The sequence below is a fragment of the Falco punctatus genome (genome assembly GCF_963210335.1).
Source record: "Falco punctatus genome assembly, chromosome: 11".
Lineage (NCBI taxonomy): Eukaryota > Metazoa > Chordata > Aves > Falconiformes > Falconidae > Falco > Falco punctatus.
Window position 1 is genome coordinate 28,280,985 of NC_137591.1, and position 27,938 is coordinate 28,308,922.

A 27,938-nucleotide genomic window follows, 5' to 3' on the forward strand; every position below is an offset into this window, starting at 1 on the left:
TATTTATGGGCTCCTCAAAAGTGGATGTAACTGAACAGTTAGAAGTTTTAGTAAATGCCTTCCAAGAAAGGGGGTGGGCTGTAAATCCAAAGAGAATTCAGGAGCCTGATACTGGTGTTCAATTTCTAGGGACAGTCTGGAGAGGGCACGCAAAAGCTATCTCCGAAAAGGTGTGTTAACACAATTCAACAATATCGTATCAGGGACTGATGCAGGGAGCCCTAAAGCCCAACTCCCATCATAAAATTGTTTAGGTTGGTAGAGACCTTTAAGATCGTTGAGTTCAACTGTAAACCCAGTGCTGCCAAGTCCACCGCTAACCCATGTCCCAGCAGCCAGAGCAACCCTTGAGAGCAGGAGCGCTCCTTTTAGTGCTGGCTCACCTTTTTGCTCCTCCAATGGCTCTTTTTTTTTTCTTCTGGGACTGTGGCAGCAGGATCTGGATGCTTTTCAGGAGAGTGAAGACAATGATGGTGTGATTGCCTGGTGAGGGAGAAGAGATGAAGTGGTACTGTACAGTCAGCGTTCTGATGGCAAATGAGGGAGGACAGCAGGATGTGTTGTCCCCTTTGAATCCCGTGGAGCTTGTATGGAGGTCAAGGAAGGGTGGCTGACCAAGGACTTGAATTACCCGGATCTCCTTGACTGTGAAGTAGTTTGGGGGTTGCAGGGTGGGAGTGATATGTCCAACCCTGGCTCTGCTGCAGGGTTGAAGGGTCCTTGGTGGCAGATGGGAGGCTTGCAAGGAAATGGCCTTTGGGGAGATGGGTGTGCACAGCTGGCCCTATGCATAAATGTGCTCCCAGCTCTCTGCCTGCATGGGCAGCTTCTCCCAAGGGGAACTCCTTGCTCGTGCCCATGGAGCGGGGTGCAGGCAGCATGTCCAGGCTCAGCAGGACAGGCCCCTCTGCTTCATTCAAAGGCCTAGGCAGTGCCACAGTGACGCCTGGTGAAGGGGGATGGATTAATGTCTGCCACCATCCCAGCTGTGCATGCACCGCATCTGTGCAAAGCAGCAACCCTCAAAATTAGAGAAAAGAAAGGTGTGCATGATAGGAGGTGTTCTCTGGAATTGCAGGTGTTTTTCCTAGGAATTTTAGTACCTTTGAAAGGCAATCAATTTCTCCCAGCTGAAAAGCAAGCTTTTAATCTGAAGGTCAGAAAAGCAAGACCTTTATCTAAAGGTCATTATTAGAAGCGTGATAAGGCACAGAAAAAACGTCCTGAGCAAAAGGCGGCACAGGCATTAGCGCAGCCAGAAGCAGCAGCTGTCTGGGGGCTGCAGGCTGACTGGGTTTGCTGCTCTCTGGGAGTCAGGGTGCTGCAGCCAGGGCTGGCGGGCGATGCAGAGCAGGAGCCAGCCCGTGCTGCACCCCTGGGTACAGCTCTGCCCCACCACGGCGTGGTGGCACTTGCCTTTCCAACCCGGCTGCGTGTGCCAGCCGCACAGGCTAGGGCAGGAGAAACAAGAGAGGGCTGGGAGATCGCATGCTTCTTCCCAAGGCGCACCACCGGAGCTGAGGGATTTGATCTGTCTGGCCCTGGTTCTTCATCCCTGGGAGGTGCTACAAGGAGCTGTGTGGCTTGGGGACAGTTGCCCCAGGGACAGTCACTGCAGGATTCATGTCCATGTGAGAAAGATCATGGCTTCTTCTATACATCCCCAGCTGTCCCTCCAGAGCAGTAGCTCACTGTATTCACTCTGAGGCTCTGTGTACTTAATACAGGCTGCACCACTTGGGCAGTGGTGGGACTGTCCTAACCTTTGCAACAGTTTGCAGTGGTTAAATGTCTCTCTTCCCACTGAAGACCTTGGCAAACACGTATTTTTGTCCCAGATAACACAACAGGTAGCTCCTAAGTAACTATGCCTCTGGTTTGTCACTAGCTAGCAATACATACGTGATGGGTTAGGTTTTGTCTGGGTTTTTTTCTGGTGGCAATAGGTTTTTGCATTAAAGCGACTATTCTTGAGGTGGCCTTAGAAGTGCAGTGAGGCTCTCTAACAAGGTGAAGACTCAAGCTGAATACTGCTTGTTGGCCAGGGGAATACCCAAGGTATGGGGTGGTTTGAGCTTATGGACATGGCTTGCTGGTCTTGGAGCACACCAGCCCAGGGGTCTGTTACCCCAGCTCAGCTGCGGAGCAGTAGCTCAAGCACCTGCCTGTAGCTATCAAAATTCTGTAACTCTGCTGATTTTAAACCCGAACTTGACAGTGATAAATGATAGGGAGCGGAACACTGGCTTTCTGACACCCACTCGACCGTCAAAGTGAGATTTTATGTGCCTATTTTGGTTTCCCCTTTAATCAAAAAATCAATTAGACAATTTCCAAATGAATATTCAGTCAAGGAGCTGGGTTGTCAGGCAAACTGGCAGCACTTAGCACCACTTTATTTGTGTGGGTTTTTTTTTATTTAGAGTTATTCACCATATCTAAACTAAACAAGTGGATGAGGAAAGAAAAATACCTTTCCTCTGAGATGTCCTGGTGAGTGTCACCTCAAATCCTGACTAAGCTTGTTCTCCATTCCAGATCTTCTCAGCATCCTCCATGTAATGCCACTGAGCTTGGTGTTTGGCTGCATGGTGGTTCTCATTTTCCTGCTCCCATCTGACTTGCAACTCAAAACATCTGTTATTTTACTTCTGCATGAGACTATTTTTGACTTGGTTATCAAAGTAAGCAAGAGTTATGCAACACTTCTTTAGTCATGAAGTCCTTGCACCCACTTCCCTATTCCCCAAAGAAACTTCTAAAAACCCACTGGGCAATTTTGACTGAATTTGATGGAAAGGAATGATTTCAGAGATGCTTCATTTTCCAACAGGCGTGCACCACTGCACGCAAGGAAGGAGTTAGGATCTTCTAAGGGGAACCCTGTGGGGACACCAAAACCCCAGGTCTGAACATCTCTGCATTGGAAGAACAAGTTTGTGGACAAATTGGAGGAGGACAGGCACTCAGCTTATTTGGACCGTGGACGCCATACAATTTGGAAGATGTTTTTGTCCTAAGCAAGGAGATTGGCACCCTGTCCTTCACAGAGACCCGAAAGCTCCTCATCACCTTCTAGGTGCAGAACCTGTATGAGAAATACTGAAGACAGCAAACCTCCAAGCAGGAATCTACAGCTGAGCTCCTGGGGAGTGTCTTATCTGTATTTTCATCATGTCAGAGAGACGGATGGCTGGAGAAAAAAGGGTGGCATCCACAGAGCCTCCCCCACCTTTGGAGAGAGGGGATAGGTACCTTCTCCAGAAGTGCATCAGGATGGGGAAGATGATGACCTTCTACCTATGGTAGAAGACATGGTTCAGTAGCCCCTTGGAAGACAAACTGCAGATTAAGTATCTCTCTTCTTCAGAGATGTTTACCTGGCCACAGAAGAGACCTTGCTTCACCAAAGTGGCTTGTAGCACTCCTGATGGGCCCTAGGCATGCTTCTCTCCCTGATCCCGCCTTGCATTTTGGCAGTCTTGAAGAAGATAAACTATTTACGTCTGGGCTGCCAGTCCCAAATAGAAGGGCAGGATCCCCCTGGATTTCAGTGGAAAGCACTGTGGTGTGCTTTCCAAAGAGAAGGTAGGCAAAGTCATGGCTACTACAAGGGGAAGAGCTGAGTGCAGCAGGAGGGGATGATGGGTGACATTGACCTCTGGAGAGTGAAAGGACTGAATTGGTGGCATGCAGTACCCATCCTAGTGCTTCAGCCCTGGTATTTCTCCAGCAGGTAGATGATTTCACCATCTCCTTGTCCACACACTTCTCAGTCTATTTGGGTCAAGTGCTAGCATGGGTCTGGTGGTGGATCACTTCCTATCCCATTGGGCCCAAGTGGAGGTCCCAAGCTCCAGATTATGCTCTGAAGCTTCAGAATGTGCTTTGATAGAGCAGATCCTGACCTCTTCTTGGTTCCCCTTTCCCCACAACGACTCGCAGCTGTGATCCAACGGTCTTGAGCAATGAGCAGGCAGCAGCCTTCAGCCTTCCTGGGAGGGTCCCAGGATCTTACCCACAACTTAGGGGGAATACCGGAGTTCAGGAAGTGTTTGATGAAGATGATGACTTTCATTTTGAAAAAAGCAACTTCCTTTTCTGTTTGTGTGTTGCAGGCTGCCAGAGCTTCAACTGAATCAGCCAGCCTGGAAAACCTGCAAAGGCACGTGGGTTTTTGCTCCAAGACAAAGCGCTCTTGACTGCTAGGCTGGACAGTTGAGTTCTTGCTTGGCTTTGTGTTTGCTGGGCCAGAATAAGGGAACCACAAGGTGTGGAGCAGTGAAACAGGAGGGATGAAAAGCCACTTCCCTCTTCTACTGCTTCTCATGGTCACGGCATTCGCCTGACCTGTTAAATCACTTTTCTCCTTTCCCTGGTAACTCTACAGTTCAGACCCATGGGCCACCCACAACTACATCTGAGGGGGCCTGGTGGTGAAGCAGAGGCAGTGGCACTACAGGAAAGCATGGGAAAAATCTTTTTCCTGAAAGGAGTGGAAGCAGCAAAAAAACAGCAAAGTCCTGTGCTGCAAGGTGCCAGACCTTGGTCTTCTAGATGGCTTCTCTACTGCAACGGCGGCGGACTTCATCGTGCTTGATTCAGTTTTTCTCATAGGGACAGTCTTTCTGTTCTTCAGTTTGATGTCTGTGGGGACAGAACAGGGTTGGCCCCTTCCTCTGGTGACAGCCAGAGCCTGCTCACAGCTGTCTGTAGGGCAAAGGTGCCCAGAGCTACCATGCTGATGTCTGCACGGTGAGCTTGGCTCAGGAGAGACTGGGTGCTGTGGGAATTCTTTACCTCCACATGGTTTGACCTCTTTGGCATCTGCTTTAGAGAAATCCTCTCACTTCCACCCTCTCTGGCTGGATTAACACCCCAAAACATGCCTTTCAGGGGTGGCTAGGCCTCTCTCTCTCTCTCTTTCTCTTTCTGGAGTTGTTCTACTGGATGATGGGATGCAAGCAGGGAAGACCCCTGCTTGTCCAGTCCCCTAAGGGTATGCAGGAGCACCTGCAAGGGCTTGATGGTTGGGAGTCCACCTTGTTTCTAGCCTGCTCAGACTGGACCCATCAAGGGATGGGCTTTTGAGACACAAGCTTATTTTCCTTGCTTGGGCTATCCACAGCCAGTAAGGGTTCCTGAACAGGCAGCTCATTTGTTGTCATCTTCTGGGAGTCTTAATCAGATAAAGAAGAGGGGACAGATGCCGTGTTCATTCCTTCTGGCCACGATGAGCTCAGAATGCCGTATTGCGATTGTTGCTTACCTTTCCTTTCCCCTTCTGTGCCCTGTTCCCATGACCTACCAGTGACACTGCATTTCTCAGGTATGATGGAGGCCCCACAAGCTACTTAAGGGTTGCTACAGGTGACTGCTGTCACTCTCAGTGCTCTGGAAGGTGCCCAGAAACTTGATGTCATTGTCAAAACGTGACGTGAGAAGACAAAGCTGGGGTGTTACACCAGTATGGCCAGTCCCAGTGTCCACAGGAGGAGGTCAAGATGTGGAAGTGGGGTGACAGCGGGTGTTGCTGGCTTTGGGTTTCAGTCACTTTGCTGCTGCCTCTGTCTGATCTGGCGACCCAGGCCAGTGCAGGGATGTGGCATTTGGTGCCTCTGGTACTGGCAGGAGGGAATTTGGCCCATATGTCACTGCCAAAGCTCTGCTTATAGCTGATGGCTTCCAGATACCCTGTCCCAACCCACTCCATGATGTCCATGACCTGGCAGCAGTACATCTGAGTGTTACGTCACTACGGGTGCACAAAATATGTTTTATCAGCTTGAGCCAATGTGAACCATGGCAGAAATTCAGAGCATCACCTTACCGGTGCTGCACAGGAAAGGTTCCACCTCTGCCTGGATGGAGGTCCCGAGTGGCAACTAATCACCAGTGCTCAGAGGAGAGACCTTCCAAGTTCCTCATGCCATGCAAGGCCTGGCTCAACTTCAAGGACTGGTTTATCCACTGGGACAGGAGGGAACATCCATCTTTCCCAACATCATGGCCTTGCTTGCACCTCTGGCATTGGGACAACACTCTGCAGAGACTGCAGTGAGAAGAGCAGAGGGTGATCGCACAGAGCACAGACCCCACCTGAGAGACCACTCCTGTGCTGTGCCTGATGGGCTAGCTGCACCTTCTACTGTACCTCAGAGTACAAACCCACCCAAGTTAGATCTCTGCTTTAGCTTTAAACCATCTGGATGAAATCTATGTGAGCTCTACAAAGCTCAGCATAGACCTTAAACCCACCCATGCAGCTGCTTAAAGCCGGCTTACATCTGCCTGCATCTGGGATGTCCTGGGGACATGCAGCAGGTCCCCCAGGTAGCGCAGACAAGGGCGTGCCAGCAATTCAGCAGCTTTCCTAAAGAAATCAACATCCACCCAGGAGGGCTGTAAAGAGCCCCGACGGTGTCCCAGGCAGAGAGATGACCTCATGTGCCTTTTGGGTTGGCTGCTATCCCTGGGGCTGGGGCTGGCCCGTGCCCTGGGGATACCTCCCTCGCCCACCGCTGAGACCCTCCTGCGGGTTTTGGCCCTCCCCGCCAGCGAGCAGTTTGCACGGCTTGCCAAGCAGCAGAGTCAGAGCAGCTGGTTCCTGGCCAAGATACAGGCTGCTGAGAGGAAGCACCAAAAATATCCCCGCTAAGCCCCCAAGCAGTTCCCTGATATCAGTGCAGCGAGACCCGGGAGGAAGCTGGCATGGGGGATGGTGCCTGCCGAGAGCCATGGCCTTGACACCTGCCGGGGTGCTAATTGCACTCCCAGAGCCGGACGCTGCTCTGAGGGGTAATTTCCTTGACAAGAGATGCTTCAAAACCTGGGGGGCTAATTAACTTGCAGCCAAGAGCATTTCATGAATCAGGGTCAGGAGTGGCCAGCTGACTTTTCCAAAACGCTCACCTCTCGCTGACTGAGACGCTGGCATCTCTGCAAGCCAGGTCCTTGGGGGCACTAGCCCTGACAGCCTCTCCTTGCTATTTCCAGGATCAGCTGGTGATTTTTTTAATTTTTTTTTTTGGGGGGGTGGTGGTGGTGGGGTGGAGAGACCTAAGGGTTGGTTTGAAGAACACTGCAGCGAGCAATATTGCCTGCATTTGTTGTGCAGGGGCCCAAGCAGCTGGGATGCTGGGGGGGGTTCTGTCCGCAAGGAGGTTTCTGGCTGTAAGGTTAGCATGTAGGGTGTTAATAACCAGGGGGTATTAGTGGGATTTCCCACTAGGAGGGGACAATAGTCTGGGAAGATGAGTGCTTGTGTGACTGCTTTTTTAAAATCATCCCTTTACACAGTGGAAAAAATAATGTGGAAAACTTGAGGCTGAATCATAGGCTAAAAGGCTGCATGCCCTCTTTCCCCAGCGTGTTGGCCAGGCACTCATGCTGAAACGGGGACATACGTGTGTGCGTCTGCGTTTGAGTCACATTAATGGTGCTGTTTGCGGTGGGCAAGGAAAAAAAGAGGGAGAGTTAATACCCAGACGTGGGCAAACTTGAGGCAGTTACCCAGTGCACTGCCTGCTCCGGGTCTCACCCCTGCCTACCCTGAAAGGCTGTGTTTAAGTGTCTCCTTGCTTTTGGGCCAGGTCATGGCCCATCTCAGGGGAGCTCCTGCAGGGTGTGCCTGCAGCGCTGCTGATTTGCAGGATGCTGTGGTGGAAGAGCTGTGTGTGAACCGTTGCTCCAGGCAGCTGGAGCAGAGCAGGTTCTGCCCTATTGCCCTGTGGCAGCATTGGCTGGGGGACACTGTGGGATGCTGGACCACTGCAGCTGCTGCTGGGCTTCTCCTCCCTCCCTCTCTCCCAACTTTTCACATTCCCACTGGTGCCTGCACACCCCATGAGGGTGCCCGCGTACCCTGTGCATCCCCTTTACCATAAACTGGAGGAACGTCCTGTCATCATCAGCCAGAAATTCCTCAGAGAAGCAGCAGAGCACCTGAGGAGGAGCACAGGTGGGTTGTCCTCAGGCAGTGCTCCAGCAGCAACCGCCACCCCCAGCCCCACCATACCCTGAGGCTGCAGTGGTGACACTGTGGGCAGGTTACACCTCTCTGAGATGCCCTGGGCAGGCCTGCTAGGATCTGTACACCCAGGCTGGTCCACTGAGCTGCTCAGAGGCTGCCCAGAAGGGTTTGGGTTTTACATGTGTTTTACTCATGTGCTGGAACCACTGACTCGGATGCAAAGGGATGGCCGCTGCCTTGCCACCCCCTGGCCCTTGGCATGTGCATGTGACAAGTGAGGTTAACAGCTGCTAAATGACTGCTCGCCTCTGCTCCACTGCCCCACATTCCAGTGAGTATGCTCCTCTCCACTGGCCTGGCACATCTTTGTCACTGGTTCCAGCGCAAAGTAGCGTGTCACAGTAAATTTTGCCTTTCCTAATCAGTTCTCACCATCTTTTTCCAAATACCTCTTCTTAAACATGCCCACAGCCCTCACACCAGCCCAGGGGTGCCAATGCCAGCTGTACCTTCTGGCTTGACCACTGCCAGCACCACTCTGTACCTTGCAAATCTCCTTCTGGGCTCTGAATATCCAGAGGGAGATTTCTGCAGACATCAGATGGTTCCTCAAGTTCCTGAGAGTCCTGGTATCCATGGGAAGCTGCTGAATGGCGTTCTCCTCCACGTAAGTCTTGCATATCTTCTTCCCAATCAAATGATGCAGGAAGAAACTGTTTTCTCTGCTGGGCTCCAGCACCACAGGCAGAAATTCCTCCAGGTCACACCACAGGTCCAGGAGACAAGTCTCCACAGACCAGTCCTGGTGCTTCAAGAAGTCCCTGAAGGGCCGTCCCATGAAGGTCTCAGCACTAAGGGCCCAGGGAAGGAAACTCAAGGTCTTGATGGGCTTTTTCAGGCATGGCAGCTGGATAAGGGGTGCAGAGGAACACAGGTTAGAGAGGACTTTCTCTTCACAGAGGTTTTCCAGGTGAAAGACCTGCTCTGCATTGGGTCTAGGTCTTTTGGGAGAAGTTGCTCCACCTTTGCCTCCAAAGGCAGTGTTCGCAGGCTGTTCTGACTGCTGATGAAACGATCCCAAAGCATCCAGACATGATTTCTTTGTGCTCTCAGCTGGCCGCAGCTGCCTTTCTGGTTGCACCTGAAAATTGGGCACCTTCATTTCTTGAGTGTCTCTTCCCACCTTGAGCAGAGCCCAGATCTCTGCTTTGGGCTTCTTGCTGCAGTAGGGCCCTGACAAACCCTGACTCCTTTCAATACACGTTGGGTAGAGGTTCTCAGAAAAGCCTGAGGGCTCCTGCGAGCTGGCCCATAATAAACGCTCCCAATATTCCTGCAGCAGGGCCTGGCATGATTTCTCTTCCTTCGTGCCCATCTTGCAGTGGATGAGGAATTTAGGGAGCCATTAACTCTGAATCATAAAAAGTGCCCATTACTGGACCTTGCTCAGCATCTCTCTGCTGGTGCTGATGGGCTGAACATGCTTGGCTTTCAGCAGTGATCCTGAAATGGGTGCAGGGGATTACGATGGGGTGATGGCTCCATGCAGACCATTCCTCAGCCAAACAAAGCTGGTGATGGTATCCCATCTCCTTCAGAGCATCCAGGAAAGGCCACCTCTCTGGAAGGGCACTGCTTGTCCCCAGCTCCCATGTTTCTTACCAACAGTGGTCCTGCAGAGAGTGATGATGCTGAAGCCTTTACGCAGGTGCGTGGCTTTCAGCCTGTGCAGCAAGGCTAGGTAGAGGCTCCTCTGCTTTGCATCTGACTCATCAAGTGCCAGAAGCCTTTCAGTGGCAAGCCAGAAGTTGGTCAGTTCTTCCCCTATGGATCAGACAAGGGTCAGGAGTTGGAGGGAGTCTCTGAAAGCCCTGCTAATGAGCAAAGCAGCTTTTTTGGAAAAAAAAAAAAAAAAAAAAAAAGGGAAAGATCACCTGGATGAACAGAGGGGACAGTGTAGAGAAGAGCCAGGGTTATGCATCTCCCCAATGTCCAGTGCCCATGCTGGGGCTCTGCTGCTGGCTCATCTTCCAGGGCTCTATCTGGGATCACAGTGTCTCCTGTCCCGCTGGTGCTTACCCGTGCCCCCAGGCTCCATGCCAGTGTCGCACCAGGCAGCTCACCTGCGGCTGGCTGAGAAGGGACTGCCGAGCATCCCATACCCACCTGCTGTTCCTTGGATGAAGGTCTGAAAGTGCCACATGCCCTGGCTCCTGCTGATGCACTTGTCCAGCAGCCGCTGGTCAGCACTTCGCCAATTCAGCAGTTTTGCTGTTGGAGAGAGCACAGAGCAGCACGGCATCAGGGCTGCATGCAGGAGCAGCCCCTGAGAAAGCCCTCCAGACCCCACCAGCATCCCTGACAGAGGCTGCCAGAGGGCAGCAGTGCTGCAAGCCAGGAGACCAGCAAATCCCACTGAAACGGGAGTTTCAGACAGGTTGTGAGATGCATGTGTGGCGTTTGCAAGGACAACCCGCTCATGTCTGTGACAGTCTGCCCAGCTATCGTGCCTCTTCCCCTTTGCAAACATCCGTCTTTTTTGCTTGAGTTTGAGGCTTGCCCTCAACGCCCTTTCACCATGAGGTTCAAGCCAGCTGGAGAAGCAGCAGCAACGCACCCAGAAGCAGCACGGCGTACTTGCTGCCACAGCTTTCCAGCGGCCTTCCCTCGTGCTGACAAAGCGGTTGGCTGGGCTTAGATGGCTCCGTTTGGGAGTAAACAGCAGTAAAGTTCGGACTTGCTGCCAGCAAGACAGACCATGGTATAGCCCTGTTTTTCCAGTGTAGGATGCAGATGAGGAGCATATTGCGATACAGTGCGAGAGCCCTGGGTACCCTGCACAGCAGCAAACCTCAAACATCAGGATCCCTGTTTCCCATGCCCTGGGATGCTCTCCAGCCACGCTCCACCCATCAACTGCATGGTAAACCCCGCTAAGCAGCCGTTTCAGCTCAACGGCGTGCAGGCAGTGAGCCTGTTCCCCTGGCTGTGGGGTAAAGCCCTGCTCATCTCGTGGAAACGCTGGGATCTGCTGCATGCCTATAAATGGGACGTGCGATGCCTTTTCAACCTGGAGCAGAGGCACAACCCGCTGGGCAGGCACCAGGCGGTGACAGCCCCAGTGAGAGGAAGCTCTGCTGTGGCAGCGAAGCCACTCTGATTTCTTTTGTGCCACAATGACTCACCTGCTTCCCCCGACCGACTGAAACCCAGGAGCTTCTGGCAGAGGATGAAGTGGAGGCACAGGCTGGATTTGCAGAAGTGAGGCAGCTGGTGCTTTTCCAGCCAAGCCAGTAAAGCCGGGGGGCTGGGATCCTGCGTTGCAACCCCCATGCCCAAGGAGAAGATTAGGCTGTGAGCAAGGAGCCGTCTCTTGCCTGGGGATTAGGGTGAGTAACGGGCCCTGGCTACAGGGGAAGGAGGCAGGGGAAGGCGCCCTGTTGCTAGACAGCAGTGCAAGCCACCCCCATGCTGAGAAAGAAGGGGGATACTCCAGCTATAGCCCCTTGCCTGCATCCCCGTGAGCTCTGCCTGCAAAGCTGGGAGGTCCGGCGCTGCGTGGCTTCTGGCAAGGCTGCCTCTCCTCACAGCCTGCCTGCTTTCCCCGAGCCCAGGCAGGAAGGCACGGCAGCTTTCTAGCAGCGTGGAGGAGCAGGTTCCCTTTTGCTACGGGATCTGAGCACTGCTAGCAGTGCTCGTGGCTGTGGGGAAGGGGGACATCCATGGGGAGAGCTGAGCTGCTTTGAGCATCAACAGGACTTCACTCCCGATGAATTCAGGAGGAATACAGGACACAGAGGGTTGATATTTCTGTCCTCCTTCTCTGCCACCACACATGCTCTCCTTAACTCCAGCTATCCATGTTTACTGAGGGCTGGATGGACCCCATAAACTGCACCAGGACTTTAAATGACTTGTGCTCCTCCCAGGGCTTAACAGCAAAATTACACCTGGGTTTGAAATAATCTCCTGGCTGCATGAGCCGGAGAGCCAGAGAGTGGCCTTGGTAAAGAAGAAGTGGCTCCTTCCCCTCCTGCCCTGTGCCTTTCCTCCCCCTCCTTACTAGGGGTGTTTTCTCACCGGGTGGCTTGGCAGCTCTGGCCAGAGGTCCCACCAGCCCGTGCTGCTGATGTAAATGGGTGCCTGGCCAAAAACCTGTACCAAAAGGAAAGGGGAGAGCTGAAAGAGATGGAGGGTGGCAGGGGAGCCCAGAGCCCAGCTGTTCTAGTTAGTCCTCACTACAGAGAAGGGCATCCCCTTCCTTTTCAGACCTCTACCTCCAAGCTGAGGTCCTCAGGTTTCCCTGATTTTTCTGGCCTGAGTGTGGTGTATTCCAAATTTTCCTGAGGCCTCTAACACCACAGAAGCTGAAAGTTCACCTGAGAAGAGCTCAGAAAGGTCCCAGGCTTTATGGTACAGAGTAGACTTATGGGAAGATTGAGAAACATGTTGAAAAAGTCGACAAAAACATCATCTTTCGGGAGAAGCCCCATGTCCATGGAGGCTGTGGTTGCTGTAAGGGGGAGAAGAGAGAATTACCCAGGCTTTGTGTCACCAAATGCGATATAAATGTGAACCAAAGGATGAGTTTTGAGAGGGACAGCTTTAGGGAATGTGTGGTGTGGGCTTGTCCTGTGCACACGCAGGAGGATTTGGACCTGGGACAGTCCATGAAATTTGGGTCCGAGAGCATCCACGTGCTCTGGGTGGGAGGCACGGGGTGTTTGGAAAGCACCAGGCTCAGCTTTTCCTTGTAAGAGCAAAAGCACATGGTTCACGGAGGCTGAGCACAAATGCAATGGCATCTGTAGGGCAGGAGAAAGGAGGTGCTGTGGCTCGAGGGGACAACCTGCATTCCTCCAGCTTACCCAGACAGCAGGCATGACCCTGCTATCATGGAAAGGATCCATGTGCTGTGCTCTAATGCTGCTGCTCCAGCCCCACTGCCTTGGTGCCCTAGGAGTCCTCTTGCTCAGGTTCTGGTAGCAAATTGCCCCAAATTAGCAGGTGCCATCAGGCTGAGGGCAGGTTGTGGTTCTGGGTAGAGTGACAATCACTGCAGACCCCCACCCCATCCACCCAGGACATCAAGACAGTGTGCCAGTGTCCCGCTATGCTGTGAAGTGGGATCCTGAAAGGTCTGGATAGAATGGGGTGGGCTGGCATCAGCCTACTGATGGGTGGACGCCCTTGGAAATGTCCACTTGTGTGAAGGCAGAGCTGTGTCACAGGGAGGACCCACATTTCGGAAGCTTAACGCTCCTTTTTCCCCTCTGTCCCCTTTGGGGTGTGCTTAGAGGGGCTGAAGCTCCCAGCAAAAGTAATTCACCAGTGACCATTATGCTGCCATGTTCTGGGGATGGGTTCCAGAGCGCCACGCTCTTTGTGACGTGCTTGTCCCATTGAGTCTTTAGGGGGGATGAGTCTTTAGGGCTCTTGGAGACAGCAGGGTTCTCAGCATCTCTCCCTTTGAGGTCTTTCAGGGAAACGTCACTTTTTTAAATCAGCAGCTCTGCAAACACACTTGGGCAGTCCTGAAATTAAGCCTTTCCCCTTGCCCCATTTGGGCAAACTTCGTACCTTCAGACCAGGTTCTTTGGTAGCACCTGGGCACTGCGCGGTGGCTGCTGTCAGCATGTCTGCTTAGGTGGTGACAGAAATTTTAGAGGAGACCCTGCTACATCTGCCCCAGACAAACAACGCAGATTTCTTCTTAGCTGTCGCGCTTCATCAGATCTGGGGCTGAGACCCAACCTTGGAGACTCCCCAGTGGGAAGAGGAGAAAAAAAGAAGGAACCACATCTCTCTCTTGCAGCAGTGACCTGTTTCCCTGGCAGGAGGAGGAACCTGCTCCCCAGGTGGGTATTTGTTTGCCCTGTCTGTAGTCAGGGCTGCTACTGCCCTCCAGGCTCTGGGCACCGTGGTGCCTGGGGTCTCGACGTGCCTTGTAGCAGAGCAGCGGGTCTGCCTACCCGGGGCTCTGTGCTTTGGTGGGAGTGGGAAAGGTTTCACGGTCTGTGGAGAGTGTGGGGCAGGGGTTTTGGTGGCTTCTCCTGCACTGCACATCTCCTCTGTGCTTGCCTAAGCGGGAGGGGGGGGGGGGGGGGCCTGCAGGATAGACCCTGCCAACCTTCTGTCGCTAAGAAGCCCTGAGCTTTCTCATTCTGGCCACTAATGAAACACCATCGCGTTCTGCCGAGCGTCGTGTCCCCTTCTGCTGCCGTGGCTGCAGCCCCTGCTGTTCTCACCGGTGTGGGCAGGTTAAAAAACACCTACCGGTGTGCAGCACCCCCGGAGCCAGCCCTGCGCGGGGCGGGGGGTACCTGGGGTGGGACAGACACCCCCAGCCCGCCGCGTCCCCAGGAGCGGGGCCACCTCACGAGGTGGCGCTGTCAGACCAGGAATGTGAAGCTGTCCCCAGCGGCCACAGGGCGCTGCAGCTCAGCAACGGCTGGGTGACGCCACAGTCGCTATTAGTACGGGGACCATTGCGAATTTATTGTGGGGCTCGTGACCCCAGGGTGACAGTCCTGGGCTGGCTCCGGCTCACGCCACCACCCTGAGCGAGTGAGCTCGTTTCTTTGTGCATCGCTGTGCTGCCCTGGGCGCGGGAGGATAGCTGGTGCTGTACCGAGCCGGGAGGGACACGACAGAGCTAAAGCTAAAGGTTAAGCATGTTAGAGATCACACCTGAACTGTCCTGTGCACACACGTGTGCCCTGGGGAGGTGACATCCCACCCTGCTGCAAGGCACTGGGCCACCATTGTTGAATCTGTTGGGTCCAACAGCAGCGGGTGGTGTACATGTCCTCATGGCACACGTGGGATGCAAGTCTTCATGGTGACAACGAAGGGATGTTGTCAGTCCTTCAGGTGATGCTTTGCTTTCTGGGAGGTGGGGGTGAGGACTGGCTGGTGCCTGGCTGCAGGAGGGCTTGGCGGTGCCTGCCCTGTGTCAGCTGCTGCGGGGACAGGGCTGAGCGCAGCCCCTTGGGAATGAATGCATGCTCCCCTTCCTTCGGTCACAGCCCGGGCACATTGGCTGGCGACTATGCCAAAAACCCAAACTGACATGGGGAAGGGGCAGCCGTGAGCCGCAAAACATCTGCTTGTTGTAGTGGTGCCGGCAGAGCTGCAGGAAGGAGTTATGGTAGACCCTGAGGAGGAGTAGCTCCGATCACAAATTCATCAGGATTTATGCCCCTAAGCCCCAAGAGATGAGAGGAGGGGTTAGGGTTGAGCTGGCATAGTGGCTGTCTCACACATGAAAGACTCAAAAAGTCCTCAGAGAAAGGTTGCAATTGTCAAAAAAATTAAAAAAAAAAAAAAAGAATTTTCAGTTGACAACTGAGCAGATGCCCGGTGAGAGCCTCAGGGGTTGCCATAGCCCTGCTGGTGCCCGTCAGGCTCCAGGCTGACCTTGGCAGGACTTTGCCGGTCTGTGCCAGGGAAGGGCCAAGGTTGTGAACAGGAACAGGCTGACACAGTTACTGTGGGAGTGCACAGGGCCATTTCCATGGAGCTTCTCCCCAAGAGGAGACCCCCAGGAGGTCTGGCAGGATGGAGCTCCACTCAGCCTGGCCGCAGCTCCCCGGGCTTTGCTTGGTGCATGCATGGACACATCTCCTCTGTTCGTCTTGCTGCAACAGCTCCTTGAAAAAGGAGTTCATGTGAGCTGTGTGGCTACTAAGGAAAAAAAAAAAACAAACCAAAACCCACAACTTAAAAAAATAGAGGTTTAAAAAAACAGGTGGAGACGTGAGCACAGCCCAGATTTAGAAGAGGGCTTGGAGAGGAGCGCAGAGTGGCTGGACTCTTTGTACAAAGATAAGGGCAGGGCTGCAACACCAAACACGTCAGAAGGGCTTTCCTCCCCCTCTGTTCGAGCCCAAATTACCCATGTCCTCTGCCCCCCTGCTCCTGGGGTGGCCGTGGGGCGGGGGCTGGCCTTCTTACCCAATATAAGCTGGCACAGCTTGCCGTGGTGGCGAAGTCCAAGGCTGCCCGACGGTGGGGTCAGCCCCTCTGCCTGCGGCTGCTGGGTGCTCACAGCCTCCCCAGGCAGCCCAACCTGCCCCTTGCCATGCCATGGGGGGGGGTGTGGGGGTGTCCCCTCCTCCCACCTGCAGTCGGTACCCACCCACCCATGACAACCCTGAACACCCTGGCATTACTTTTGATCTCAGGTGATGGTGTACAGCCCCTGCAAGCTGGGAAGCTCGAGCATGAGGGAGCAGTGCTGGTACTTTGCTGCACAAGCCTGCTCTCCCTCTAGCGTAACTGTCACACACCCAGAGTGAGCTTTTGGGGGAAGATCTGGGTTTTTTTCTGTCCGATACAGCCTCAGCCTGTTCTCATATAAACAGTTCAGGACAAGTCAAAGACTGTCAGCCATGGGTATGATCCTTTGGGACCCACAGCACCTTAAAACTGGAGTTGTCTGAGGTCTCAGGTATGGCAGTTCAGCTTGAAATATTAATTCCTTTCTTGAACATATTAGGATCATTTTTTTTCTACCTGAGTGTCACGCTCAATCTCCTGGGTTTGTAAAACTTGTTTGCTCAGCCAGGACATCTCTGGTATATCCTTATATTAATTAGAAGTATTTTTGAGCCTATTGCCATCTGTCTTGTAGTTTCTTTGTTTGGGACTGACCGTGAAGGCTGGGCTCTGACCTGTTACACCTGCCAGCCCCTGCAGCAGGCTCTGTTTGCTTGCCTCTTCTCCAGCTAAAACAAAATCACTTGTGTAACCTTGTACAAGTGTCCGGGTCTGTTGGCTTCACCAGTCCAGCTTAAGCACGTGTTGTGGCAGAACGGGGATCTAATTCAGCCATAAGAGACAACAGCACTTTGGAGTTACCTTTTATAAGTTCCAGTGTTGGGCCTGGATCCCACCATTTAATCCACTTGGGCAGTGCTTTGAGGATTTCTGCACTCTCACTTACGGAGCTGTGAAGTGTATTAGGCTGAAATTAATCTGCCAGCCACAGCGAACGCGGCCCTGACCTAGCTGGGAGTGCATTTAGCAGCATGAGCAGTGCTAATAAAAAAAAAAAAAAGACAAAAAAAAAAACCCAACAAAACCAACCCTGCCAATGCACACTGTGACCAATTTCCAACTGCAGGGAAAGGCATGTGCTGAGCGCTCCCTGGGATATTCTCCACCCTTGTACAGAGCAAAGCGAGCCAAGCAATTTCTAGGTCTCAAATCCCGTCTGCCCCTGATGTTCTCATCTTCCAGCTTCCCCTGGCCGCTTTTGAAGGCAAGCACATGTTTCTCAGCAGCAGCCTGTGCTCGCTGAAGACACTCAGCCCCTGTGCCAGGTCTGCACACGCGCAGGGCAGAGCGGGTGACAGGTAGGTGCTGCCTGCCCGAGTCGCTGCCACACCTGCCTTCAGCTGGCACCAGCGATGCCCCTTCTGCCAAGAGCCCTCCCCGGGGGGAGCTGGCTGCTGGGGGACCAAAGTGGGCATGGGGCATGGCGACTGGCATGAAGGTGGCTGAGAAAGGGGTGAAGAGGGTGGCCCGAGCAAGTGGGGCTTTTGCACAAGGCTTTCCTGGCTGCTGTGGGCCAAGACCCCTCTTCCCCCAAATGCACGTTGGTGCCCATTGTAACTGAGCTGCATGAGGAGGGAGCTTTTTGCCATTTGCATGTGCCTCTGCATGTTCACTAATTTGCTTTCCTAAATTGCCCTTCTGTGCAGCCCAGGTAATCTGCTGTGAGCCCTCTGGTCACCAGCCCTTGGCTACCCTTGACCCTGGCAGCATCTTCAAAGGGAGCATGGGCCTGCTGCGGAGCGTGCAATGTTTGCTCACTTATCGGGCGAGCAGCTACCGCCTCCCTGCCTTGGGGGGTTTCATCAGCCTTCCACAGCCATCCAGGAGAGACCAGCCTGCCACTGCTGCTTGCACAAGGTCAGTCCCCCCCAGTGCAGATGTTTTCCCCGCCCCGTGGCCAGCTCCCTGTCCTCAGTCCGGTTACTGCTGTCCCAGTCTTACCTGTGCGGCTTGGTATTTAAGCGCTTGCTCGTCTTACTAAGGCATTAGGTTTATTTTTTCCAACCCTCAGTAATCACGGGTAACAGGGGCTGTATCTTCAGTTCCTCCAGCCCCATGAGCTACTCCGGAGCCCAGGTCCCAGCGGCGGTGGACATGCTGCGGTGGGTCCAAGCCGAGGCCGCTGTGGCCGGTGGTAGGCAGAGATGGAGGTGATGCAGCTCCAGGACATCCAGCCTATGTCTGGACTTCGGGTGAAACACACTTTGGGTGCATTTCAGTTCCTTACACGGGACCTTGCAGCCCAAAGCACTTTCCTGGATGGGTCTGAAAATGGTATTTCTGAATTTGCAAGTGTCTTAATTGTTGGGCATGGGGAGAGGAGAGATGCTGAAGATGTCCCTGCTCATTGCAGGGCAGGGGTTGGACTAGATGACCTTTCAAGGTCCCTTCCAACCCAAATTACTTTACAATTCTATCTATGTTCATCCCTCCTCCCTCCCAGCTGTGCCATTGATAGAGGCTGGGGCATTCTGGGTGCATCAGGTCTCCTCCCAGGATCTAACTGGTCATAACAAAATGGACCGTTCCTCCTCCCTGGATGTGCAACATCTGTTTTTAAAAGAGAAATAATTACTTTCTACTTCAGAATGTATTTTTGAGTGCTGGTGAAAGGCAAATGGGTACCGGGGCTTAGCGGACCAGATCTGCAGTCTGTTGTGTTGAAAGTCAGGGGGTGACCCGTCTGCCTGCAGACCAGCCAGTCTGCAGTCATGGGCCACCCATGCAGATGGCCCCAGGGTTTTGGGAAAGAGTCCCAGCACCCAGCACTGCCAGTGGCCGCCTGCCTCAGGGCCTGAGCCATGGGGAAGTTTCACATCATGCCTTTTTAACTCTTTAATTGCCCTTCCCTTTTTCTTTTTTCCCCTATGGGGGGAATTTCCACATTTCCAGGCATTCCTGAATTTACAAGGCTGCACTTTGAGGCAGTCCCTGCAGCCAGGCAGGGGTGCAAGGTCCCTGTGCCCACAGCAAACTGCCCAGGGCAGCTGGGGGACACAGGTGGGCAGGGAGAGGTGACAGCAGCCCCAGCAAGGCACAGCAGAGAGGGAGGCCATGAACCCTCACTGCTTGGCTCCTGGCTGGGGCCGGAAAAAGAGATGGCAGGGTGGTATCAGGCTGGGCACGCATGCCCACTCCAGGATGCCTGACCATCCCAGACCTCTCCTGGAGAGACCAGGGACCTTGCTGTGTCCCTGCTGGGTTGGCATCGCTGCCTCGGAGGCAGAAGGCTGCAAAGTCCAGCCCAGACTGACCCTCCCAGCTCACCAGATGCTTTCCAACTCTGACAGTTCTCGCAGGATACAAACCGGGCCGGAGGGAAGTGCCGGGGCAGGCGAATAAAGGTGTTCCCACGAATTAATAGGAGGAAGAAAGAAAAACATGTGCCAGTTGGGACTCGCCCCTGGAGCGAGGCATTGTCTCCAGCGGGCTGGCTGCGCATTTAGAGCGGGGCCCTTTGAAGGCTGATTTAAATCCACTCCTGGGACGTGTCACCTGTTGGCATCGTGCCTTCCCCAGCTCCCCGACGAGGTTTTTGTCTCGTTGAACGCCGGCGACAATACGGGTCACTGGAGCACGCAGCTGGGCGAAGGCACAGGCTGAGCCATGTTTCCCAAAAAAACCCCGGCGGCCTGCAACGGGAGGAGGGGAAGGCAGGCAGTAAACACGCCGTGGTGAGCCCTGCGAGGGGACGCTTCCCCCCCCCCCGCCCGCCGCTGGCTTCCCTGGCTGTGCGGCTGCAGCACCCGGTGCTTCTCTGCTGGCTCGTAAACATGTTGTGCAGGGTGAGGGCACAGGCAATGGGACTGCCGCCAAACCGGCCCCGGCGCAGGGAGCGACATCCCCCCGGCCCAGGCTGGGGGTCTCCCCCGGCAGGGGTTTGCTGGCCGGCACGTATGTATTGGATGCGGAGATGTTTACATTGCAAGCTGCCTTTGCTCCCTGCTTCCCTTCGGGGTTGTTTGGAGCTCAGCAGGTGAAAAGATGAGCTGCTCAACCCCACGGCTGGGTCAGCCTGAGGGTCACCCTACGCCGCGGGGTCTCTCATCTGTGAACACCCTGGGCTTGTCTGCAGCCAGCTCTGGTGGCCAAAGTTTCTGGCAAATTTATGGGTAGCAAGCACATTTCCAAGAGTTTGGAGCTATCAGAGCTGTCAGTGTCTTGATTAAACAAACCCTCTCACAAACCTAGCTGGGCACGGCTTTATGGTGCCCGTGGCTTGGCAGCTCCCCTTTATGGGAGCTATTTTGGGTCTCTCCTGGCCCGACTGGGTCTCTGCACCAGCTCCTGCCTCCTTTGCTTCAGCTGAGCTGTTCGATTCAGGTGACCACGGCTGAACTTGGTCTGAATATGAAATCCTGAGCTAATTTCTATGGGTAAAACACAGCATTTGTTTCTGCGTTGAAACCTTTGCTCTACAGGTAGGGTGCAGGAGCTGGGTACCAGGGGAAGGCAGGTTCTGCTACGAGGCTTTGGTGGCTCTGCCTTGCCCAAGCCATGTGAGGAGGTGAAAGGCACCTGAATTTCACCTCTGCTCTGGACAGCCTCAGGGGATTTTACAGCCGCTGCAAGGCAATGGTAAAGAATGAGCTGGCTTGTCCCCAGAGGGAGGGTGGGGACCGAGATCTTGAGATGGGCCATAAATAAAGGTGAGGCCTTAGCCAACACTTCACCTCCTCCTGGCTGAGGATCCAGCTCTCCCTGCCCACTGTTCCCCCAGGCTCTGGCTGTAGAGAGGCTGTGTCTTCAGCAGGGTGGCAGTGATGGTGGAGAGGGTCCAGCTTCTGGAAGGACAGCAGTTTTGGCAGGGGGCAGCCCAGGATCCTGTTGCCCCGAGGCAGGCATGTGGGTGGCATGTGTTTGGCCTGATACTGGTGTGTGCTTGGCGTGGTACCTGCATGTGTGTGCAGGCATGTCCACATGGGTGGCAGCCACAGAGGGCTGAACAGGAGCAGGGATGTGACAAGCAAGCGAGCTGCCGGGGTGGAAAAATACTGGGCAGTGCTTGCAGTTAGCTGGGTGCCCCTTGCCACCTGGGTGCCCCTGGAGTGGGTGCTCCCGCACCCACGGTGGGGCTGGGGGATTTCCCCTCCGTCGTGTGACAGTGACCGATCCTGTACCTCGGAGCGAGAGTCTCGGCTGCAAATCCAGGTGCTGGAGCTTGTTACCTGCTCCGAGGCACAAAGCGGGGCACTGAGCAGGCACTGCCCGTTCCCTGCACGCCCCCAACCCCCCCCCAAACGTTTGCACCAAGGCAGATCCGGGGGCCGGGGGGGGTGGGGGTGGTGGCTCCCGTTCCTCCCCCCCCTCCCCGCTGCCCTGTTTACCCAGGGCGGCTGATTTCCCTCCCTGCGAGTTATGCAAAGGAAGCCGCTAATGTAAACGCTGCGGAAAGCCCTGGACCCGCTCCCGCCGCCGCTTCCCCAGAACTAGGCGAGATGAGGGGTTATTTTTTCGGGCTGGGAAGGTTGCAAAAGGACACCCCAGCCCCCCCCGCCCCTCGGTGCGGGGCGAAACGGGGGGCTTCCCTGCTTTGCAGAACGGGAAGCGGCTGGAGGAGGAGGAGGAGGAAGGAGGAGGCGGGGCGGTCCCTTGCCCCCCCGTCCTGCCCCCGCTGCCCAATCGGTGCGGCGGGGCCGGCGCTGCGGGGCCATAAAGCGGCGGCGGGCGCGGCCCCGGGAGCCGAGCGTGGGAGCCCCGGGCCCGCCGCCCAGCGCAGGTAACGGCCCCGGGGGGGAGGGTACGGGGGCCCGGCCCGCTGCAGCCCCTCGGGCGGGGGGGGCAGCTCAGCCGTGGGCCGGGGCTCCCCGCACCTTATAGGGGAAATTCCTGCTTCGCTTTTTTTTTTAATTTTTATTTTTTCATTTTATTGTGGGCGGAGCGGGGTGGGGGGGAAGGCAGCTGGCGTTATCTCCTGAAAACAGATGCTCTTCACAGTTTTTTTGAGTTTTTGTTGTTGTTTTTTTTTTTTTCTTCGCCAGGCGCTTTAGCTGCTTGCTTAAAACACGGTGCCTTCCTCCCTGCCAGGAGGTAGATGCACGCGTGGGTGATGCTTCTCGCAGCGGAGTGGGGCCGGTAGGGACCCCCCCGGCGCCATAGCGGGGGGGGTGGGGGTGGGGGCTGGTCCAGCCAGCCCGCCCCGCCCCTGCAGGGGGCTATAGAGTGTTGGAGTGACTTTCGAAGTCACTTCAAATTTCTAAATCGTTTGCGTTTCCAAGCTCCTGCAACCACGCGTGGGTCGCGGCTGCCGTGGTCTTGACACACGTGGGCTGGCTGTCGCTGGGAGCCCAGCTCCAGGCTGTGGGGGCTTGCGGGGATGCTGCGGGGCCCCGCAGACCCTTCAAACCTCCCCCCCCCCCCCCCCCCCCCCCCCCCCCCCGGTGCCTGCAGGCTGCTGCCTGAGTTGCTCAGGGATTGCTTGCGCTGCCTGTTGCTGTTTTTCGGGCTGCCTCCAGCCCCACACAAGGCTTGTGTAACTTCAGAGCAGCTGATCTGAGAAGGCAGCTGGGGCTGGCAAGCCCTCCTCGCTGGAGCAAGTATATTAAGAAAGCCCCAGCTAAGCTTCCCTGTGCATTAGCCTTGCTCCGGAGCGGTGGGGAGTGTGGAGGTGAAAAGCTCACGCGGGGCTGAGAAGCACTTTTGAAAGCTGTGGCTTGATGGAAACCACCTAAGTTATTGGCAGGAGTTTGGGTGTTAATGGGACACTTTGAAAGCATCGCTCCTTGAGCCGGGCTTTCCTAGCTGCGTCTGCCTGAGCTGCTGCATTTTCTGCCTGCACGGTGGCATGAGACTGCTGGAGATGGCAGCCAGCCCCATGGCTGGGCTGGCTTGTGCTCCTCCATGGCTGGGGGGTGAAAAATCTGGGAGTGTGGGGAAAGGTTCACGGTTGGAGCTGGTTTTTTATATCCTCCCTGCAGGAACCCCCTCGTCCGATCTGCAGCCATGGCCACCTCGGCGAGCTCCCACCTGAGCAAAGCCATCAAGCACATGTACATGAAGCTGCCACAGGGGGAGAAGGTCCAAGCCATGTACATCTGGATCGATGGGACAGGGGAGCACCTCCGCTGCAAAACCCGCACGCTGGACCACGAGCCCAAGAGCCTTGAAGGTGAGAGGGCAGGTGCAGGATTCACAGGCCCTCGCCGGGTGGAAAAAGCAGCTGTGCTTGGCTGCTCGGGAGAAAGGATGTCATTCCTCCCTTTTCGCGGCAGGAGGATGGTATCTGGGGAAGACGTTGCTCCTCACCTCCTCCCAGTTACCTTTTTCCCCAAATACCCCAGGGGAAGGTTCCCAGCTCTCCAGATGTGGAGTCTCAGTGAGATGCTGGGGGTGAGGAGCCAGCCCCTGGCACTGCCCCCGCTGTGGAGGGGGCTGTTGGCAGGGGCTTGGTGGCCCATTGACGCTCAAGGACTCAAGTTTTGGCCGGAAGTAGTTTGGCAGAAGAAAGTGGAGGGGAAAGAATGGAGCTATCCGGTGTAATTAAGAGCTTGTGTCCCTCAGAACAAACAGTCCCAGCTTACACAATAATAGCATTAGGATTTTCCCCAGGTTGCCATGGTACTGGCTGGAGACAGTTATGAAATGAAAATACTGTGTGTGACTGAGCAGAATTATCTTTTTTTTTTCCTGTTTTTTTCCCCCCCCTCCCCTTTTCCCTCGAAGGGAGTGGTTGGCACAGCTCCTCTAGAATCTCTGTGTTTCCCATCCTCCCACATTTCCCCCAGGATATGGAGGAGATAACATTGCCCCGGTGGAGTTTGCTGCTTCGCTTTGACCTGGAGGGCAGTGCACAGCCAGGAGGGGTGGGTGAGGGGGCCACGCTGGCCGTACTTCTCCTCCATGCGAGGCTTCATCTAGACGTGATTTGCTTTCCCACCTTCTCTAGGCCATGCAACGTGGATAAGAGTATTTTATGGCTCCCCTCATTCCTATAGCTTGAAGATGTCTCATGCTGTGCCGTCTCCCAGCTTGCCCAGTCTGCGAGGAGACTGGGTGCTCTGCTTGTCCCTGTGGTTGTTGCGACATGGGAAACATCCTCAGTGCTGCTCATTTCACTTGGGCTTGGCCAGCAGCCCAGCTCCTTGTGTTTCCCAGGGTGGCTGGGGAGTTGCACTCCCCTGTTTTTTGCTTTGTTTTGGGGTTTTTTTTGGCTTCCCCCATTTGGAACAAAAATCAGCTGAGCTGGGATTAAACCTATTGTAGTGTTGAAGGGTGGCAGGGCACCCATCCTCCTGGTGACTGGGGACACTGGGTCACTGTGGCTCGTTCCTCTCTCCACTCCAGATCTCCCCGAGTGGAATTTTGATGGCTCCAGCACCTTCCAGGCTGAAGGCTCCAACAGCGACATGTACCTGCGACCTGCTGCCATGTTTCGGGACCCTTTTCGCAAGGATCCCAATAAACTAGTTCTCTGTGAGGTCTTCAAATACAACCGCCAGTCTGCAGGTGAATAGACCTCCTGGTGGAGGTGGTCTTCTGGGGAGGGGAAGGGGAGACCTGTCCAAGTGCTGTTCATGGCCTTAGCATCACGCATGACACAAAAATAATCCCTGCCCTGACAGTAAAAGGCAAACAGTGTGCTGGTGATGGAGAAAAGGCTGGTCCTGGGATTCTTCACCAGCACTGCTGGGACTCGAACTGTACATAAAGTGGGAATGGGCAATGGGGGTGGAGATGCTAATAAGCCTCTTGTTGCTTTTTCCCTTCTAGAGACAAATCTCCGACACACCTGCAGGCGGATTATGGATATGGTGTCCAACCAGCACCCCTGGTTTGGGATGGAGCAAGAGTACACTCTTCTGGGGACAGATGGGCATCCATTTGGCTGGCCTTCCAACGGCTTCCCTGGACCCCAAGGTAACCTTTCAGGAGTCTGCACCTGACCAGCCCAGGAGCATTTGAACTGTAATCTGTGTGATGCAGCTTAAGTGCTTCAGGCAAGCTGAAAGATTCGAGGTGTTTCTAGAACGGAGGGTGAACAACAGCAAGCAGGATATTGGCAAAAACTAGCCCGTGAGATTAAGATTGTTCCAATCCAGATTTGCTGCTCGGTTTGTTAATCTACCGGTGACTTAAACCGTGCCCGGTATGACGGAGCACAAGCCCAGACTCTGAGGGACTTGCTGTCCATCAGTGCTTTGCTAGTGCTTCCATGAAAACCAGTTTAGATGGCTTTTCCACACATCCCAAGGCTTTTGAGAGTTCTTTCCTGTGTGTGCTTGGCCTTCACTGAATTTGAACTTTTTTCCTTCTGGAAACTCATGTTCCCCTTGCTATTTGCATGTGCTGTTTCCAGGTCCATACTACTGCGGTGTAGGGGCAGACAAAGCCTATGGCAGAGACATTGTGGAAGCCCACTACCGAGCGTGCCTTTATGCTGGTGTGAAAATCGGAGGAACCAATGCAGAAGTGATGCCAGCCCAGGTAAGTTGTTCTAGGTGCCTCGTGGAATGAGATAGTACAGAAAAATCTCGGGCAGCCAGAGCTGTTGCTGCCTGCTCCCAGTCATGTAGTTTTTACCAACAGTCAGAGAGTAAGGGGGTGGGAAGTGCTTCACAGCGAGTGTTTCTGCACCACTGAACTGGTGATGATTCCTCCTTGTAGTGGGAGTTCCAGGTGGGACCATGTGAAGGGATCGAGATGGGGGATCACCTCTGGATTGCACGCTTCATCCTCCATCGGGTGTGTGAAGACTTCGGTGTCATTGTGTCCTTCGATCCCAAACCCATCCCTGGGAACTGGAACGGTGCTGGCTGTCACACCAACTTCAGCACCAAGAACATGAGGGAAGACGGAGGTCTCAAGTAAGTTGTTTGAGATGGGCAAGTAGCATCTGTTTACTAGGCAGCAGGCTGGGCTTGGTTGGTAGCAGCAAGCTTTTTGCACAGCTTTGGACAGCTTGGGAGATTTCACTCTGGTGCTTGGTGTTGTCTGAGCCTTTCTTCTGGATTTATTTTTTTTTTTTTTAAATAATGATACATTCCTGTCGTCCTGGGTGGGAAGTTCAGCTGGTGGCACAGCTCCATCAGTGCTGACAGAAGCATGGGTAGCCAGGATGCAGCTATTTGTAACAGGCTGTTCAACTCTTGATCTGCTAGTGCTGCAAACTCAGCACAGATTATCCTTTTTTTTTTTTTTTTTTTTTTAATAAAACTGTGATGAAAGACCATTTGCTTCTGTCTAGGCCAGGGTGTGGAAGCAAATGCCATGTTTTCTTCTGGAAATGTAAAACCTGAGTTCCCATAAGGGACTGCTGTGCTGATTGCAGGCAGGGACCTTACAGCACTGGGCTGCAGATCCCTAGGAAGGTTTTCCTCCTGGCACCTGTGTTTTCTTGCCTTAATCTTAGCAATGGCCCGAGATAACGAGCCAACCTGTGAACATGTGAGCTTCCTGCAATAGAAACTTGTGTATTGAGCGGGTTCCCCAGCAGCAGTGCGCCTGTGGGGTTTGGCCATGCGTTGCACTGGTGGTGTCTCACACACAGCACTCCTGAGGGACTCTGTGGGATTTGGCCATGGGGATCCTTTACAGAGAACCAGCCTGGGTCAGCAGTAGGAGTGGAGAGAAGCCTTGTATTGAGGCGATCGAGAAAAGTGGGTTGTAGGACATAAGGCTTCATCACAAAGTAGCTTGGGGACAGGGATGAAACTCTTGTCACTTTGAAGCAACAGTCGAGAGTGGCTCAGTTCATGCCATCCATCAGATGCTCACTGTGTCTTCCCCTCTTCCTTGCTCCCTTCGCAGGCACATTGAAGAGGCCATCGAGAAGCTGAGCAAGCGTCACCAGTACCACATCCGTGCCTATGACCCCAAAGGGGGGCTGGACAATGCCAGGCGCCTGACGGGTTTCCACGAGACATCCAACATCCACGAGTTCTCCGCTGGTGTGGCCAACCGCGGCGCCAGCATCCGCATCCCCAGGAACGTGGGCCATGAGAAGAAGGGCTACTTCGAGGACCGCCGGCCCTCCGCCAACTGTGATCCTTACGCTGTGACAGAGGCCCTCGTTCGCACGTGTCTCCTCAACGAAACTGGAGATGAGCCTTTTGAGTACAAGAACTAAGCAGACTGCGCCCACAGACACCACCTGCCCCCCCCCCCCCCCCCCAGCTTCCCACCCCCCTAAACTTCCCTTCTAGATGTAATCCCGAGGGTACAAGATAACACGTTTTGTGTCTCAGTAACTCTTGTTGTCTTGAGGTGGGGAGGAGGGCAAATTTAGTTTTATCCATGTCTGTTTGTCATTGACCCTTCAGAAGACAAGAGGAGGAGAGGGTGTTAGAGAACTTTTAACCACTGTTTTTGGTTTTGGTGTTTGGTTTTTTTTTTTTTTTTTTGGTCTAATTCATGTGTACATCTGATGGGATCCAGTGGCTTCCAGGGACAGACTGCACACACAAAAAGCCAGTAGGCAAGTGGAAAGCTTAGAAACTATAGCTGACTTCCCCAAGAGTCAAATTTGGGGTGTTAGCCCCACTGCTGGCTCTCTGCAGACTAATGGTCCTCTAAGGTTGGTGGCCTTCTGCGGGGAAGGGAAGACTGGAGCTGTGGTGGAGCCCCATGTGCCTGTACGGTGTGAAGGGGAGATCTTCAGCCGCTGGCCACTCTGAGGTTTCTGGGAATCTTCTGGCATTGAGCTCAGCGTAGGAGCATTGAGAACTCCTGGTTCTGTCACTGGAGGTCAGCTGGTCTCTGATTCATAACACAGAGTGAAGTAGTATTTTTCTATTTAAATATAAAAACAACAAAAAAATTATATACGACAGTGGTTGTTTGTTTGTTTTTTTAAAAAGAAGAGATACGATGTTCCAATGACTCACCCAGCTAGAGCAGGCAGAGCTCCCGAGGATGCTGGCAGAGGGCCTCCAGGTGGGACTGAGGGTGATCTTGGAGGGCTCAGTGG

The 27,938-nt window shown here is 54.1% G+C and overlaps 2 protein-coding genes across 3 annotated transcripts; one reads left to right on the plus strand and one right to left on the minus strand.

Moving 5' to 3' along the window:
* Window positions 1–419: 419 nt before the first annotated feature.
* RGSL1 (regulator of G protein signaling like 1) lies at window positions 420–13,609 on the minus strand (the record flags this gene model as incomplete). The annotated part of the gene is given in 14 exon segments (XM_080407713.1): window positions 420–3,296; window positions 3,300–3,437; window positions 4,019–4,157; window positions 5,831–5,889; window positions 5,893–6,099; window positions 7,738–7,944; window positions 8,517–9,377; window positions 9,381–9,404; window positions 9,408–9,438; window positions 9,574–9,796; window positions 10,139–10,243; window positions 11,158–11,287; window positions 12,053–12,196; window positions 13,553–13,609. Coding segments are annotated over 14 exon segments (2,490 nt in total). The 3' UTR covers window positions 420–3,131.
* Window positions 13,610–17,867: 4,258 nt separating this feature from the next.
* Window positions 17,868–27,798, plus strand: GLUL (glutamate-ammonia ligase). Of its 2 annotated transcripts, none has more exons than XM_080407411.1 (7): window positions 17,868–17,890; window positions 22,951–23,141; window positions 24,317–24,478; window positions 24,743–24,889; window positions 25,329–25,456; window positions 25,637–25,836; window positions 26,780–27,798. In XM_080407411.1, exons 2-7 carry the CDS (start codon window positions 22,976–22,978, stop codon window positions 27,096–27,098), a joined length of 1,122 nt encoding a protein of 373 aa, XP_080263537.1. In that variant the 5' UTR covers window positions 17,868–17,890; window positions 22,951–22,975; the 3' UTR covers window positions 27,099–27,798. The 2 variants fall into 2 exon arrangements, with proteins under 2 accessions (XP_080263537.1, XP_080263536.1); XM_080407410.1 differs by lacking the exon at window positions 17,868–17,890 and adding an exon at window positions 21,607–21,752.
* Window positions 27,799–27,938: the final 140 nt, after the last annotated feature.

Coding starts and splice junctions, on each gene's coding strand:
- GLUL (XM_080407411.1), top strand. CDS start 22,976: ATGGCCACCTCGGCGAGCTCCCACCTGAGCAAAGCCATCAAGCACATG. Junction 24,890..25,328: donor CGGCTTCCCTGGACCCCAAG/GTAACCTTTCAG, acceptor TGCTGTTTCCAG/GTCCATACTACTGCGGTGTA. Junction 25,837..26,779: donor AGGGAAGACGGAGGTCTCAA/GTAAGTTGTTTG, acceptor CTCCCTTCGCAG/GCACATTGAAGAGGCCATCG.